The sequence below is a fragment of the Rhodamnia argentea genome, chromosome 1 (assembly GCF_020921035.1).
Source record: "Rhodamnia argentea isolate NSW1041297 chromosome 1, ASM2092103v1, whole genome shotgun sequence".
NCBI lineage: Eukaryota > Viridiplantae > Streptophyta > Magnoliopsida > Myrtales > Myrtaceae > Rhodamnia > Rhodamnia argentea.
In genome coordinates this window covers 30540735-30558621 of record NC_063150.1, presented here as the reverse complement: position 1 = coordinate 30558621, position 17887 = coordinate 30540735, and the positions used below count along the sequence as shown (strand labels likewise).

General features: G+C 40.1%; 1 protein-coding gene across 1 annotated transcript; it reads right to left on the bottom strand.

Annotated features, from left to right (window-relative positions):
* Positions 1-4101: 4101 nt before the first annotated feature.
* LOC115743861 (ankyrin-3-like) lies at positions 4102-17270 on the bottom strand. Its single transcript, XM_048278176.1, has 17 exons — positions 17240-17270; positions 17043-17105; positions 16752-16923; positions 13180-13354; positions 10025-10083; positions 9560-9606; positions 7754-7816; positions 7449-7619; positions 7198-7329; positions 6884-7023; positions 6246-6332; positions 6131-6136; positions 5780-5908; positions 5179-5313; positions 4666-4773; positions 4307-4477; positions 4102-4211 (listed from the first exon to the last, which is right to left on the bottom strand). Exons 1-17 carry the CDS (start codon positions 17268-17270, stop codon positions 4122-4124), a joined length of 1779 nt encoding a protein of 592 aa, XP_048134133.1. The 3' UTR covers positions 4102-4121.
* Between the last annotated feature and the right edge of the window lie 617 nt (positions 17271-17887).

Here is a 17887-nt window from a genome sequence, read left to right as displayed (position 1 = left end):
TGCGCCGTAGAAATGGGAATTCTAGCGCCCGAGCCTCGTTTTGACCAAATCACCCTCTGTCAATTTTTGAAATGACAATTTTGCCCCTAGGGTTTTATGGAGGTCAAGACAAAACGATTAATGGAGTGGGACCCACCTTATCACCTAAGCCGCCCCTAAGTCAAAGGTCTACATTCTTCTCTCTCTCTTCTCTCTCTTCCCCTTCTCCTTTTCCCCCACGCCACTTACCCCCTTCAACCGACTCTGCATTTCTTCTTCCTTTTCTTCTGTTTTCATGTAAAAACCACCACACTACTCTCACCCTCATCACCGCCATACCTCACAGACCTCCTGCCAGCTCCCCTGCACCATCTCGACCACCACACGCCAGCGAACGACGTCCAACGAGCCCTGAACAGCCGCGAGAGGCCGGAAGTCCCGCAACAGCCCTTACTCAGTCCTGCTGCGTCTGCTGCTGTTCCAACGGCCTTCACGCATCATCAGCCGCCACCACCACGTCCTCCAACTACCTCAGCCTTCCTTTGACCTCCAACCACCACCTCCGACCGCCGGAAGCCACCACAGAACCGTCGAAGTACTCGAAACAGCAGCTACTTCCAGTCTGCTCTGTTTTAGCCCCTGTTTTGCCTGGTTCTGTTTCCAGCCGTTGTGCACCGCTCCGCCGCCTTCCTCTGCCCATTTCCGACCACCACAGCATCCTCCAGACTATCCTCGACCACCCTGCACCGTCATATAGCCGCCTGAAGTCCGGAAACTTTGCAGGACAGCCCAAAACCGTCCCTCCCCTGCTGCTGTACAGTGCAGTTTTAAAGTCTGACTTGGAGAAACAAAGCTTGTTCGCATAGCAAACGGACCCGAAACCACCTGAAATTTTGTACACACCTTCCTCTACCTCTCTACGATGTTACCAGCTAAAGAAAACCCCCAGATCAGTCCCCGAAATTGAAACTGTACACGTCGCCGTCCGGACTGCTCAATCTGCCCTGTTTTTGGAGAAACCGGACTGTTCTGCCCTTGCCGTCGCTGCTCCGGCCACCACCGACCACCGACGACACCCTCTGACCTTCCCCGACCTTTGGCCGCCGACCCCAGCTCCGGCCGCCGCCCGTAGTCGCCGTTCCAGCCCCAAACAGTCTCGGCCTCCCCTGTTTTCTGGGCTTGGGTGCCCTGTTTTGGGCTTGGGTCGAGATTATCTGGGCCTATCGAGTGGGGCCAAAACCCATTTTGACTTGGGCCGTGTCTTACCTTGTTGGCCTTCGAAGTTGGGCCTTGAATTGGGCCCGTGGGCCAAAGAAATTAAAGAATTGGACTCGTTGGACTGAAACCAAGGTTCGCGGATCGTTCGAATTCGAGGCTCGCATCGAAGAATTTTTCGAGGATCGCCGCCGATCTCAACTCGAGTATTTGACTGTGAGTTGACCTCTAATCTTTGATTAGGTCTTTAATTACGTTTGGATTAGTCTTCCTATATTATTAGGCGTTTAGGTAGTTCGATTAGGGCCGGCTAGGCGAGAAAGTTGATTTAGGTTAAATGGCCCTAATCGGTTGGGTTAGTCATATTTATGGCTGTCCGATTTGAGATTGCTTATTTTGTGCTTGGCCTTGCTTGATAGTGGGTGAAGGATTGATTAGCCAAGAGCGATCGATTAGTTAATAATTGATTACCGATAATTTTGTTATAATGGATTTTAGTTGACATAGTCGAATTGGGTTTATATTTAACTTGACTTATTAGCATGGATTGCCTATAAATAGAAGGCCATTGACTGTCATGATTGCATGATCGTTTGATAACTATCCATCTTGTATTTACTTGCAAAAGCCGGTAGATAGCGATATGCATTCAACTGTCTGTTGTGATGCACGTAGCGTGAAAATGGCCTGTGGTCAAGTTTTGAGCATCCGGTTATAATTTAAATAAAGTAAGTGGAATGACTAATGGATGAATTGAGTGATCACATAATGGATGATGATTCGTGGCCCGTCAAGTTCGTATCGTATCTTTTTGTATGGATTACACGACTTGTCGGTTGCCCGACCTTCCATGTCGAGTCATGGATTGTCGGTTGCCGGTTGCAGCTTGTGACGGACCGAAGCCCTTTAGGGGAATGCCTACTTGAGATATTGAGTTATCACTTGTGATTGCGATCGCCGAAAGGAGTCGGGACGATGCCCGTTTATCAGAAGTCGATTCCGGCATTGTGTTGTGCGGGTCGAATTAATGGACCCCATCATTGCGTTGTATGGATCCAAAGAATTCCATTCACGAAAATCATCATTAATAAATGGACTGCGTGTGATGTCCAATGTTGCTTTATGTTTGAGTGTACCATGGTTCTTGATTGCCTCGATGATCGTCTCGAGTTGGCATGGTCTCACGATATATTCATGGTGCACATCTGCGTGACTTAATGTCAAGTAAGTTGCATGTGATTGATATGAATATGTGATTGCCCGATATGGTATCCGGACGAATCATCGCCCTAGTCGAGGCTTAGGCGTTGACTCGCTGGGATTTTTATCTCACCCTTTCGTGGGAACATTTTCAAGTCCGAAGTGATGAAGTTCGTAGGTCGGGAGCCATTGATTCTTTTTGGAGCTATTATCCGATAGATATGTATTTTGATATCCTACAGTTACGGGTGTTATGTTTGACTATCCCGGTTGTTTTGTATGATTGGGAGTTTGTTCGTTTCCACATGTGCCATATGTTATCGTGGGTCGATAGCCTACCCGGGACGTTATCATTATGACCTGAGGCGATTTGGTAGGGACATTACGTACCCGAGGGTCGGGGCGTGACACCTATGGTCGTCGCCCCATCACCGGTGGGGCGTCAGAGATGGTCCACGGGGTTGCCGATGCCTCGGTGAGGGTCGGGCTTCCCTTTCGCCTGTACTTTTCTTGCTTTTGAAAAAATTGTAGTTTTTTTAAAAATTTTAATATAATTTATCTAAAATACAGATTAAAATTTCTCTTTACACGGAAAATGCACTTGATTGGCCGAAATATTTAGCCACTCAACAAGGTCAGACCCTTCTTTAAAACAATCATGGGCACTTTAGGCCTTTATTTAAAATAAGATATGCTACATATCCTTATTTGAGAAAATATGGCCACTTCATGCCCTTATTTGGAATTTTCCTAAATTTTCGACTTGTGGCTTAATTCATTCTAATTTTAGGGGAATCTGGTTTTAGCTTATCTTAGCTTCTTTAGGAAAGCATCCATGTTAACGCGGCCATGCCAAATAAAACGATTTGCGTCCATGTTAAAAAATTGACCGGATGCATTCAATTAATAAAATGTGAAAAAGTTTAGAACTCGGTTGGCACGATTAAGAAGTTTTCAATTGAATTGGTAAAAGAGATTTAAGACATTTTTGGTCATTTTCCCCGCGTTTTTGTAAGGTAACATATTGAGGATGGAAATGGAATTGGCTAAATAGTGAAATACCATCAGATGGAGACTCCAATTTCCTTGTTCTGTTGCGTGATGAATTATGAAACTACACAGAAGTTTGAAGTGGACGAGCATTCTCATTTAGTTATGGTTTTGCTGAAAAAGGAAACTGATCGAGATAATCAGGTTTGCCTCAATAGACCATGAGAGAACTTCAACTATCATACTTGGAAATGAAATCATTTCTTTCTTTTGAGCCCGTCGACGAGCCAAGACCAAATAGATCGGTCACACAGTTCAATGACCAAGGCCGAGCAAATCATTCTCTGTGGATGGCGAAACCTTACAACGGCAAGCCTCGCCTCAAACAAAACTGCATAGGTTTCATTACCAAGGAGACGATATGCAAATGATGGACAAAATCCATACAAGCTCAAAAGAAAAACAAATCCAAAAAGAAGGTTAATGCCGTCATCCTCAGGGAAAATTGCTGACATGTTCTCTGCAAATACCAGAAAACATGTCAATAGGCTAAACTGATATTTCAAGCAAAATTCTAGTTAACTAAAAACAGCAATGAAAATGCATTTGCCAGGAACAGATACTTCCGCATTCTAGACCATGAAATCTTCTCCACGGACAGAAGAAACAGGATATGCTAGTCTTAGGCACACACAAGCCTGACACACTTGTTCCTAATTCAAATTGGAGAATTCTGCTCAGCCTAACCTGAAAGCCTTTTCAAGCTCCTTACTTTCGGGGTCAAGCTTGACACCCTCGGAGAAAGCATTGGCTGCTTCGTCAAATCTCTGCAGTAGATTTCCCAGTCATATAAAGGTACATACAGGCACAAACATGAACGCCGATGATGGACTAATGGACTGGAGAATACGTGAACGCATGCCTGCAAAAGACTCAAAGCTGCACCTTCCCTATAGCAAGCTTTGGGCCAATCTGGTCTGAGTTCCCTACAGGCCTTTGCATCAGCTAGAGCACGTTCACCTTGTCCCAAGTGAAACCAGCAAAGACTTCGGTTGGAAAGCAGAGTCGCTTCATTTGGATCGAAGCCTAATGCCTGTGATAAACAAACCAAAAGAGCGGTTCATTCGAGTCAGATTGAGAGCAATCTATAGGTAGATTTTTTCTTTTGAGCCATATCTGATATGGTGGCCAGAAAATGTTTCTATCTCTGCTGTACAGGAGAAAAGAGGTGAATAAATGAAAATGCATTCGCAAGGAAGTGGAATCAGAAAAAGAATTTACTTGTGCGTAAGCATGTACAGCTTCTCCATAGTCCTTTCTTCGAAAGGCATCATCTCCCCTTGATTTTGCTTCTGCAGCTTTCTGTTTTGCTTCTTCTTCTAAAGCTTTCTGCTCGATATGTCCACATCGAACATGACACGTAAAGTGAGTAATATACAAGCCTACACGAATCATAAAATTTCTATACAAAAAAGAGACTTTTGCCATCATGTAATAAGATTTGCTTCAATATAGTTTTCCTTCGCAGGTCGAGCTGGCATATCTTTTCGAAAACTACCCTCAATTGACGACCTCTACTCTCAAGATATGAGACCCCAGATAAAGAAAACCATCGGGCAATCTTATCATTAAAGCTCTTAGGCACTAACCAATAACATCCCAATCAGAAAATCCATCTGAATCATCCAGCAAAATAAAGGCTAGAAAATCAATCAAAATTTGGATAATTTCAGCAACATTCGCAGGAAGTAAGAGGAGGTAGAAAAAAGCCATACACGGCAGGGACATCATTACCTGAGCCTGCATATATGCCATGATTCCATCCACACTCCATGGAATAGGTTTGATTTCTGAAGTATTTGGAAAGAGAATCTCCACGACTGCACGATTGCCTTCTCGTGCTGCTGCTTCTATGGGTGTCATCCCATTCTGTGATGACCAGAACAAATCATGATCTTTAGTAAATGATCCACTGCCAAATGACCTTCGATGAATCTAGTTCGATAAAGGTGAAGAAAATCGTAAAAGAGATTAGCGATTAGGAATTTAAGTTGTGTTTAGAGTGGCTTTTCTTTTTAATCTCTTGTATTGTTAGAATTGTACCTTCATTCAATGCCAAAGACCTTTTCAAATCATATAAACTTTTCATAATCATTAGATTTTAAATATTTTTTTATTTTCTGATTCTGAAGTGAAAGCATAATGTGATTGTTTTTAGATCAAACAAGTACCACGTTAATAATTTGTGATGGAGCATGGACCGCGCAAAAATATGAAAGCAATCCAAAACAACTGTTCCTTTTTCTCCGCAAATTACTGCATTTGCATATAAACAAGATTTGAGCGAGAAAGTAGTTATATGAACTTAAGGAGTATAAAAGCTTTAGAGCTCGACCTCGTCTCTGACATTGGGATCAGCTCCTGCTTCTAGTAAGCAATTTATGATGTGAAGTTTCCCCTCGGAAGCAGCAATGTGCAGAGGTGTTTCTCCTTCACGCAAAGTGACATTCACCTTGGCACCCCCCTGTATGGACATCAAAATTTAGTGCCCGTGGGAGTCATGACGTTAGACGCAAGCACATAAAAGCAAGCAAGGGGATCAGTCGGGTTCCGAAGCAGCCACGCTACTTTTTTCAAATAGAGGTAAACAGACATAACCCTTCTGAAAATCTTTGGGATTAATCGGAGTATGATTCGTAGAATAGCACACAGCATTAAGAAGGCACGCATATCAGTGGAGACTGACTGAAACCTGAATAAAGCAATATTGTATCAATTAACCCATGCAATGGGTATGATGAAGTAGAAGAAAATCAAAGTGATCTCACAACAACTGTCAAACGTCTAAAAGTCATGCAAACCTGAATCAACAGCTTTAAGCATTCAAGCAAACCGTCGATGACGGATGCAAAGAGCGGAGTTAAACCATAATCATTTTCTGCATCGGGCTGCAAAACAGAAATAATAGAAATTTGACAATGGGATAGGCAAACAACGAAATGATTCTCAAACGTTCCATGCTATCTCGAATCGAAGTAATATCATAGCGATCATAAAGTAATATCTCAACTTTCAATCTACCCCTCCACTTCATCGTTAATGCATCCAAATGTGAGGATATGTCCGGGATGAAAGTATGTTCGTCGATTAGACATTTACTTGGAATACAGCAGATGCTCTAAGTTGATTGTACAAGTCTCAGATTTTTCCTATCATAAAAAAAATTAAGGAGAATTCACCATAATCTGGAGGGAATTTGACAATGAAAATACAACTACTGAATTTGGATAATTTAATTACGTGCAATAAAATTCGAACATAAAAGCTAACTCCGTGCATTGCCCGGGGCCACATGCTTATTGCTATATCCTCATCACAGAACAAGTGCACACGAAGTTGCCTTTGGTTCATGAGACAGTGCACACGAAGTTGCAACTCTCTCTCTAAAAGTCCGCGATGAAAGAGAAAATTCAAGAGAATACGTATTTCTCGAGCTTACGTTAGCATGATGTTCTAAGAGAAATTTTACAGCATCTTGCGCATCTTGGACGACAGAAAAAAGTAAGGGGCTGCCATGAGAGGTTTGAAAATCAACGTCAAACCCTTTAGAATGTAGAAGGTTCAGCAATTCAATTTTGCCTGCAAAGAAACAAGCACAGATAAGCATGTCCATCTAGAGTTGACCACGACAAGATGCAATGCGCACACGCTCGCGCTTTTGCGAGCGCGCGCGGTAGATAGAGAGAGAGAGAGGGAGGGGGGGGGACGGCTAACTTAATATGAAAAATCATAATATTACAGAAATGGACTTACCTGTCCCAGCAGAGTAATGCAATACTGTCAGACCCACATCATTAGGTATGAGAGGATCGGCACCTTGATCTATTAGATACTCTGCGGTTTCAATTTGCGGTAAATCAGCAGCAAATTGAAGAGGAGTATTGCCTGAAAAAGAAAAAAAAAATTCAGAAAAGATTCAAGCATCGCAAAACCAGGCGTCTTCTCTTATACGCAAATCTCAAAAACTAACAGAGCAAAATAGATATAGCCAAAGGCGGGGATACCATAAACGTCTTTTGGGTCCACATCAAGCTTCAACGCCTCCAACAAGTACTTGCACAGTTCGATATTGCCCTCTAACGCGGCAAAATGAAGCGCACCACGTCCCTCGTCGTCCTTAGCCTCCGCAACAGTTCTTGCCATCCCTCTCCCATCATGGAGCTTTGAAGCCAACTCTGTTTCACCACATTATTTGACCAATGCAGCGCATTATGTAGAAACCCAAAGGAAAGAAACCAAAGCTTGGACCAAAAGGGCCGAAAAGAAGAAGAAGAAAAGACAGCAAGGAAAAGAAGAAGCCAAGATGTACTCTCGACTAAGCCAAGATCTCCCTGCTGAACTGCCATCAGAAAAAGCCGGACTTCCTCGGACGCTACAAAATTTGGTTAGAAAAGAAAGTCAAGAACACTTTATCATCAACAAAAAGCACGCTGCAGTCGCTGCAAACTAAAATGGTGAAGATGTTCTTAGTTTCACGTACAGAGAGAGAGAGAGAGAGACCTTTTAGGGGAGTAGACGAAGAAGACGCCATGGTCGACTCTTCCACAGAGCTCAGAGAGTTTGAAGTATGATCGGTAAATCGGGTGTGAGGGAATCTTGAAAGGGCGTGCCTTTTTAACTGTTTCTTGAAAACCCCGCGCAAAATCTCAGTGCGGAGAGCGGGCGGGCTAATGCTGAGTGGCGGTAGTTAACGGTTAGTTATCGCTGACTTAGTTTTATTTGGTACTAACTGAATTCCGTCAGTATATATTTGAAAGTCTTTGGAATTAAGTCTTCACTCAAAAAATGTACTTCAGTTTATTCGAAATTTGAGAAGACTTCAATTGATTGTATTTCTGTCAATAAATTGGATATTATGCAAAATCGAAATGCTAAGAAATTGAAAGGAAAAATAGATAAACACCACATTGTCTTTCACACGCTGTTTTAGCACTGTTCTTGGGAAAATTACCAAAGAAAGTCCTAAATATATTGTATTTTTATCAATTGAATCTTAAATATTTTAATTGTACTAATCGAGTTCTAAACATTTTCACATTTTGGCAATTAGCCCATCCGACAAATTTTAGCCATAAACTACTGAGGTAAACGTTGCCCGTCCTACCTAGCACGGCTAACACTAACGTGAATAGCTTTAGTAATATTTTAATACATTTTTTTTCCATTTTTTTTCATTTTTTTTCTCTTTTCTCTCTTTTCTTTTTGATTATTATGGTCACGCCGAGCCCTTGCAAGTAGCCACGATGGCCTCATCCAGACCTAGGCTGACCACAGTTAAAAAAATTAATAAAAATTAATTAAAAATAGAAAAAAATATTTAAAACTCAATTAGCACAAATAGGGGGATCTGTTTGGAAAGTAATAGATTCGCGAGGGCCTCAGGCATTCCATTCACAGACTGAAATCATTAACCAATCATGAAATAGACCGGATATTCCCTGAGACAAGGTGGGTGCCTTGATCTTTGCATAGTTCATGAGTGAACCGGCAAAAATGCCATAAGTTAAGGACTTTTTTAGTAATTTTTTCCACATTTTTGCAAGGTCACAAATTGAGGATGGAAATAGAATTGGATCAATAATGAAATATTAACAGATGGAGACTCCAATTTCCTAGTCAGGTCGTGTGATGAATTATGAAACAGCATAGAAGTGTACGTGTGGAATTGTATGAGCATTCTCTTTTAGTCATTGTTTTGCTGAAAAAGGAAACAGATCAACTTAATCTGGTTTGCCTCAAAAGTCCATTAGAGAAGATAGTTGAAACTTCAACTACGATACTTGGAAACAAAATCATTTCTTTCTTTTGAGCCCGAGCCAAAACCAAGTAGATCGGTCACACGGCTCAACGACCAAGGCCGAGCAAAACATTCTTGGTGGATGGGGAAGCCTTACGACAGCAAGCCTCACCTCGGACAAAACTGCACAGAGCTCATTACCAAGAACAAGATATGCAACTGAGGGACAAAATCCGAACAAGCTCAAAAGGAAAAAAAAAGGTTTATGCCGTCATTCTCAGGGAAAATGGCGCAGGGCTATCACAAGCAATGTCCCTTCGACCCGAGCATCAAGTTTTTTTTTTTCTCGTGGCATCTCAAGCATTTCAAGTTATGTACTCTTTTTATCCGTCCCATGGAACTTCCTTCCAGCGTCGACAGCTTCTCTGCAAAGACCAGAAAACATGTCAAAAGGCTAAACTCATAATTCATGCAACAACAACTGAGTACTCTCAGTCTTTGTCATTCTACATCGACTCGTAGTTTATATCGCGTATAAGGAGAGACTTTCTGCCACATTGTTACAAAAGTCATTCCAGTCTAATTTTCCTTCAAAAGTTGGTCGGTCATGTTCTTGTCCAAAATTCTCTTCTACAAACGGCAGTACTCTCAACTAGGGATGAGCAAATCGGACCGTCCGGACTGGGGCCACTGGACCAGTGGTCCAGTTCCCGATACTAGAAGGTGGTTGTCCGGTTCGCAGTTCTTAAAATTGGAATCGATAGCCTGGCGGTCTAGTTCCCGATTCCAAGGCATAAAACCGGACCAGACAGCCCAGACCAAACCGATTGAATTTTTTTTTACTGATCTGCTGCATCACTTTGGTCATCGGCAACAGGAGGGAGGATGGGCCACATTGAGAGCTGGAGATTCACGGTTTCACACATTCAGAAAACCAAGAGAAAGAAGAAAAAGCGAGAAGAGAAGTTAAAGTAACAAGAACGGAAAGTTTCCTTCTTTCACTTTGCGACTACACTGGTCGCTGCCTTGGTCACCTCCCAGTTCCAATCTGACATCAGCACCACAAAGAGCAATACGTTTCTTTTGAAGCTGCTCAACGCAGTTCCAGCCTATATTGCTTGGAACCGCCCGATGGTCCAGTCCGATTTGGAGGAACAATGATTTGTTTCCAAGGTGCGTGTATTTGATTCTAAGGGTTTCTACAAGGGCGTGGGTTTCAATTAAGCTCGCGCGTCTCTAAATTGATTTTGGGCATTTCTTGGTTGTAGATTCACAGGGGTTTGCTTTCGAGATGTCGGACCCACTGGTCCATTTGTGAGGCCTTGTGAGTAGTGCAATTCTTACGATTTTTAAGTTCTTTTTCAATGTGTTTTGGTTTTTTTTTGTGGGGATTACTGAGCGGGTTAGGAATGGTGTCTGGACGTGTGTTTTCTTATGGATACATTTATGCAGCTGCTAATCATATCTTGATTTGTGTGTACAAAAATGTCTTCCCTTTTTGGCTGAAAACAATCCTTGTGACTCGATCCGTCCCCTCCTTCCTCTGTTCCGTATTGGTCTCTCTGTTTATTTTCTGGTTGCCATAGTTTTTCTGCTTATTGCATTGGGACCTTGCATAAAATGGACTCGATTTTTTAGGGTCGTTGTGCACTGCACATTGGGTATTTTCACTCTGTTATTCACGATTAAATGAGAGTTAGGACTTTTCATTTGTGGGGGTGTTTGTGCCCAGTGGATGGCAAAATCATTGACTGAGTGGTGGGTGGAGAGGAGTCTGGTTTATTTTTTGATAGTATGTGTGCCCTGTGAGCATTTAGTTAGATCTTGAGAGAGGAGTTACAGTGTTGGGTACCTTGCTTTTGATGAAGACTTCTCTTTATTCGCTTGTAGAGTTGGAAGGTGCATCACTTGGGCTCTTTGTGGTAACTCATATGAAAGTTATACATGGTCAATGATTTGAATAAATATTGGAATATTACTGCATCTGAATTGTTGAACTAGATAAATCTGTCATTCACAAACCACTTAGTTGACTAGAGGAGTATTTCATTCGGGCCAATTTGTTTCTGCTCATTTGTGGAGTCAATTGTTTGGTCATCTAGTTGGATTAGCAGCAAACATTAAGAAGTGTCCAGTTTTTGGAATTACACTACAATTTATTTGTGCTTTTTGAGTTTTTGGGAAGAGTTTGATTTAATGTTTGATAGAAATATCATATGGATAAATTTATGATGCAAGCTCTGCTAAAATGTGCTTCTTAATTTGTATAACCTCGGCTGCAATGTGTCTGTTAATTTGATATAACCTCTACTACAATGTGCTTGTGTTAAAGACAATTTTGTTGTTCAGAGTGCTGCAGGCTAATATTATTCCTCTCCCTCACCCTGCCAAGAACCGATGACGACAATGATGGGGATCATCATTGCAGTTTGTTGATTAAAGCGTTGGTTCATCCGCTACATGCATTGATGGTAGTTCATGGGAGTTGTTCGAGCCGCGCACAAGTCCACGCAATCTAGGCTTTAGGAGACTTTTTGAATGTCTCAATTCGTTTACTGCAATTGTAATTTGCACTTAATATACTGATGCATGTTGATGTAGGAATTTCCTCATTTCCTGTACATCACACATTCTGTTTCTAGAGTTTATGTGGTGACTGGTCTGTAGTTTTTTGTTCCAAACTATCTTCCAAATACATAAGGTTGGATTATATTGTGTATATTCAATTTTAGAACTTTTAGTGCACAATTTATCTAATTGTGAGCTATTACTTTCGATATTACAAAAATCATAATGTCCCAAAATTTTGAGATAATAACATTTAGCACTTTGGATCCCCATGACTTGCTTGAGTGAGGTGTGGGTTTTGGAAAACGGGTTAAAATATTTGTGAACTTTTTTTTTTTTGGCTTTATTTTTCTCAACTCATTTATAACCCATTAAAAAAATTGAGTTACCGTAAAAAATTGGGCTTATTACTAAGTTCGTTATCAGTATTTTAATTTATAGACTTTTACATTTCTTATTTCATTTATTAATTTCACTGCAAAAAAACAAGGATTTAACCACGAATTTTGCCACGAAAAATTGATCAAAATTCATCGCTAAACCGAGTTGCGACGAAACTTAGCGACGGAAAAATATTCGTCGCTAATCCGACATCCCAAAATTTAGCGACGAAAAGATAAAGTTCGTCGCTAATTAGCGACGAATACTTATCCGTGGCTAATTAGTAACGAATAAGTTTTGTTGCTAATTAGCCACGAATTTTGTGACGAATTACACCTCCGTGGCTAATTAGTGACGAATAAGTTTTGTGGCTAATTAGCCACAAATTTTGCGACGAATTACACCTCCGTGGCAAATTAGCGACGAAACTTATTCGTTACTAATTAACCACGAATTTTGCCACGAAAATAAATTCCGTCGTTAAATTTAGCGACGAATTTAATGACAAATCTTCTGTTCGTCGGTAAATTTAGTGACGAAAACACAATGTTTCATCGCGAAATTTTGCGACGCTGGATTAGCCACGAATTTTTTTTCGTGGCAAAATTCGCTGCAAAACGCAATTAGCGACGAATGTTGCCAAATTTTTCATGGCAAAATTAGGGACGAAATTTTGATTTCGTCGCTAAATTTGAATTACTTTTGGATGAACTTTCTGACGAATTTTTTCCGTCGCTAATTAGAGACGAATCAAATTTAGCCACGAAAATATTATTTGTCACTAATTTGCCACGAACATATATTGCATTTAATGAACAACACGTGTCTAATGGGTTCCGCATTTCAACTTTTCAGAAATCTCTTTTTCCCTCACTTTCTTTCTTCTATAAACACCCCTCCACCCTCCCTCTAATCTGCAACGCTCCTCCCGCTTTCTTCTTTCTCTGTCTTCACTCATCTTCGAATTCAACAAAAATAAGGTGAGTGAGACGATCTATCCCAATTTTCTGTTCAGCAAGAAAATGCACAAAGCCCCGCCAGTTTCGTACCTCGTTCTCAGCCGCTGCCGAGTTAGCCATCATTGATGCCAAGCCCGACAAACTCCACGGTGAGATGTTCGACCTCCAGCATGCCGCCGCCTTCCGCCCCCGTGCCAAGATCTCGTCGACTACTCCATCGCCGGCCGGTCGACGGAGGGCGAGATCTTGGTGGAGGAACAACCGACTTCCATTACCCATATAAACCAAGAGTGAAATCGCACAGAAATATGAATACATTCATATGTGGCAAAGAAAACCAAAGAAAAGATGAATTATTTTTTGTTCTTCTTTCGTGAATGGGTGAGACAAAAAAAAAAAAGCCTTCATTTTTTAAGGAAAGAGAGAGGGAGCGCGTTGCGGAAGAGAGATGGAGAAGAGAGGAGGTAGAGGGGTGATTGTGGAAGGCAGAAAGGGGGTATTCAATGTTTTCTCGTGACAGGAGCATTTATAAGAGCGGCAGATCAGATGGTGACGTTTCAATGATGGCGACACGCTGGCAATCCGTGTAGGGGCTTTGTTCTTGGTGTTGGGGGTGTTGATGAACGAAGCGCTAATTAAATTAGCGACGAAAAATTACTTTTTTTGTCGCTAAATTAGCGACGAAAAAATAATTCGTTACTAAATTAATGGCGAAAAAATAAATTCGTTGCTAATATTATTTTTTTATTTTTATTGATATCATATTAGCTACGAAAAAAGTGGGTCGTCGCTAAATTAGCGACGAATCTCGTTGTTGATCGCTAAATTAGCAACGAAAAAATTAGTTTGTTGCTAAATTGAAATATGTTTTTTTTTATTTTTACTCATAGTGCTAATTTTGCGACTAAAAAAAAAATTCGTCGCTAAATTAGCGATGAAAAATCTAATTTTTCGCTAATTTTAATATTTTACTTTTTACTTTTATTTTTACTTATAGCATATTAGCAACGAAAAACTACTTTCGTCGCTAAAGTAGCGACGAAAAAATAACTTCGTCGCTAAATTAGAGACGAAAAAATTAGTTTGTCACTAAATTGAAATATTTTCTTTTTTATTTTTATTCATAGTGCTAATTTTGCGACGAAAAAAATTTTTCATCGCTAAATTAGCGATGAGAAATCTAATTTGTCGCTAATTTTAATATTTTATTTTTTACTTTTAGTTTTACTTATAGCATATTAGTGACGAAAAACTACTTTCGTCGCTAAAGTAGCGACGAAAAAATAACTTCGTCGCTAATTTAAATTAGTTTGCCGCTAAATTGAAATATTTTCTTTTTTATTTTTATTCATAGTGCTAATTTTGCGACGAAAAAAAATTTTCGTAGCTAAATTAGCGATGAAAAATCTAATTTGTCACTAATTTTAATATTTTATTTTTTAATTTTATTTTTACTTATAGCATATTAGCGACGAAAAACTACTTTCGTCGCTAAACTAGAGACGAACAAATAACTTCGTCGCTAATATTAATTTTTTCTATTTTTATTTATATCATATTGGCGACGAAAAAAGTGGTTCGTCACTAAATTAGCGACGAATAAATTAGTTCGTCGCTAAATTGAAATATTTTCTTTTTTATTTTTATTCATAGTGCCAATTTTGAGACGGACAAAATTTTTCGTCGCTAAATTAGCGATGAAAAATGTAATTTGTCGCTAATTTTAATATTTTATTTTTTACTTTTATTTTTAGTTATGGCATATTAGTGACGAAAAGACTAATACGTCGCTAAATCAGCGACGCAAAAACAAATTCGTCGCTAATATTAATATTTTCTCTTTTATTTTTATTTATATCATATCGCTGCCGCAAAAACATTGCTCGTTGCTAATTTTTTTATTTTTATTTTATTTATATTTATATTTATATCGTATTAGCGACGAAAAACAAATTTCGTCGATCCTATAGAGACAAAAAAGGTAATTTGTCGCTAAATTGAATATTTTCTTTTTTTATTTTTATTTATGTCATATTAGCGACAAATAATACATTTCGTCGCTACATTAGTGACGAAAAAAATAATTCGTCACTAATTTTGATATTTTATTTTTTATTTTTTATTTTTATTCATAGTTCTAATTTTGCGATGAAAATAAATGTTCGTCGCTAATATTTAAGAAAAGAATTTGCGACGAAAAAATACATTCGTCGCTAATTAGCGACAAAACGTGAACTTTTCGTCGCTAATTGGCTACAAAGCCTATTTTCATCGCAAAGGATATAGCGACGAATAATCTTTTCATAGTTGTTTTCGTAGCTAATTTGTGACGAATTTTTTTTTGTAGCCATTTTCGTTGAAAATTAGCGACAAAATATTTGTCGTGGCTATTTTCGTCGCTAATTAGCAACGAAATATTTTTCGTGGGAATTTTCGTCAGAAATTAGCAATGAATTTTTTTTAGTTGCCATATTAGTCGCTAATTAGCCACGAATTTTTTCGTCGCTAATTTCATTGCAAATAGCAACGAAGCTTTATTTTGTCACTATTTTCGTCGGAAATTAGCGACGAATTTTTTCCGTGGCAAATTTTTCGTGGCTAAATCCGTATTTTTTTGTAGTGTTTTTTCTAGTATTTAATTTGTTTTTTTTAATCTGATGTGAAGGTTTTATCTGAATAATATAAAAGTTTAAAGTGGGTTAAATCGGTGGGTATGGGTTTTCCTAGAATGTTAAAAATGTTTTGGTAATATGGGTCGATTCGGGTATGGGTAATTGATTTTGCATCGGATGAATATGGATCAAAACGGGTTAAATGAGTCAATATGGGTCGGACCATATTTGACCCGACCCAATCCACTCATTTGACAACTCTACTTTTTATAAGCATGCCTACCGATTGGTGTTGTATCGTGCACTTGTTCTGTATGGACCCCCTGTTTGATTTTCCACTTAAGCTTCCACATGCGCCATCGTATAATGAAAGACTGCATGGTTAGTAAGCCTGAGGTGTGGCGCACGATAAGAGACGATATAAGTTATAGGTCTTCTATGACCAAAAAAAAAAAAGTTATAGGTCTTCGGCAAGAGAATCTCCACAGCTGCACGATGTCCTATTTGTGCTGCTGCCTCGACAGGCTTCAATCCATCCTGTGATGACAGGAAGAAAGCATGATACACGATGATTTTTTTTTTTCCCAATAATATCCCAGGACAAAGAGACAAAGTATTCTACGGTTCCCGAAAATTTTTCCCAGAATTTTAGTGAAATGAATGCAAGGAAAATAATATTGGAGATGAGGGATCAGAATTCCAGATTAGGCAAATGAATAGCTAGTGATAAAGCAATAGACCATGCAAATATTTGAGCAATCACCAATTAAGAGAAAATTTTACTGGGTGGAGACGATGGGGTCAGTTTATGCAATTTTGTTTTATCCCATACGCCATAGTTGCATAAAAAATAGAGTAACGGGGAAAAGCTTCATGATCAAAAGATACTCGAACACATTCCAATTGAACTTAAATTGCCCACCGAGCTCAGTAAGTCGAATGCAAGTAAGTCAAGATGCATCCGCTGCCTCAAGTCAAGATGCATAAACTCAACACGTTCAGAACCCAAGAATTATTCAACGAAGCAATAAATGGCTTTAAGTGTGATACCATCTATGTCGATCGGGGTCAACGTCAATCTCTAATTCCTCCAATAAGTACTTGCATACTTCAATTTTACCCTCCATCGCGGCAAAGTGAAGTGCTCCGCAGTTTCTCATGTCCTTACAAACTGCAATAGTTGTTGCCACCCCTCTTCCATCATCAAGTTGCTTCGTGGACTCTGTTTCGGAACATCATTCAACAAATGCAGTGCATAACGCAGGAACCCAGAAGGCCAAAAGAACCAAAAATAGGATTAAAGCGCCCAAATAGAAAGAAGAAGGCGACGCAAAGACATACTCTTGAGCACTTGAAGATTCCCTGTAGAGGCAGCAGTCAGAAGACGCAAAACTCCTGGCCTCCCTGCAAATGTTAACGCGAGCATAGATTTATAAAAGCTTTTGACAACGAAATAACACGTGATATGTGCACTGTAAAAGAGAATTCTTGGCTACAGCCAGCGATCATGATAGAAAGTAACGCAGAGAGAGAGAGACCTTCAGAGCCACGAGAAGCACCAGAGGCCATGATCGAGGTCTCGCGAACCGCAGAGCACAAGAGACGATGAAGGTTGAAATAACTGACGCTGCGGAGTGAACGATGCAGACAACTGGAAGAAAGGCCACGTCTTTCCAGCTTCCTGCCATGCGGGGAAACACTCGCCCATGTCATCTGTCGTGTGAGCGGGCCGGGCCCAGATGTCGATCGCAATGCGTTGGCCCCACACTGGTCAATTGGACCCAATTGGGAAGGCAATCGGGTCAGTTCAATCGGTTACCCGGTTCGCCAAACTTTGCAGGTCAAAATTGAGCAAGGACAGGGTTTGACCGGTTGAGGTTCGCTTAGGGTGCGCATGGTAACACTTTTGAAAGTGAATTTCTGCTCTAGAAGTGCTTAGTAGAAATACGTTCGGTAATGCAACTTCCGAAGTGGAAATCCATTTGGTAAAAATTTTATTTCTTAAAGAAATTTCTATTTCTAAAATGAATTTTTACTTTTGAAGTTATTTTTCTCCCAATTTGAGAAATTAAAAAAATTGCTTCTCAACCGCAAAAGTATTTCTTGTCTCGTCCTCTTTTCATTACACCATCGCCATCTTTTTTACCACGCCCTCCTCCGTCAATCTCCACCGCCATCTACCGCTA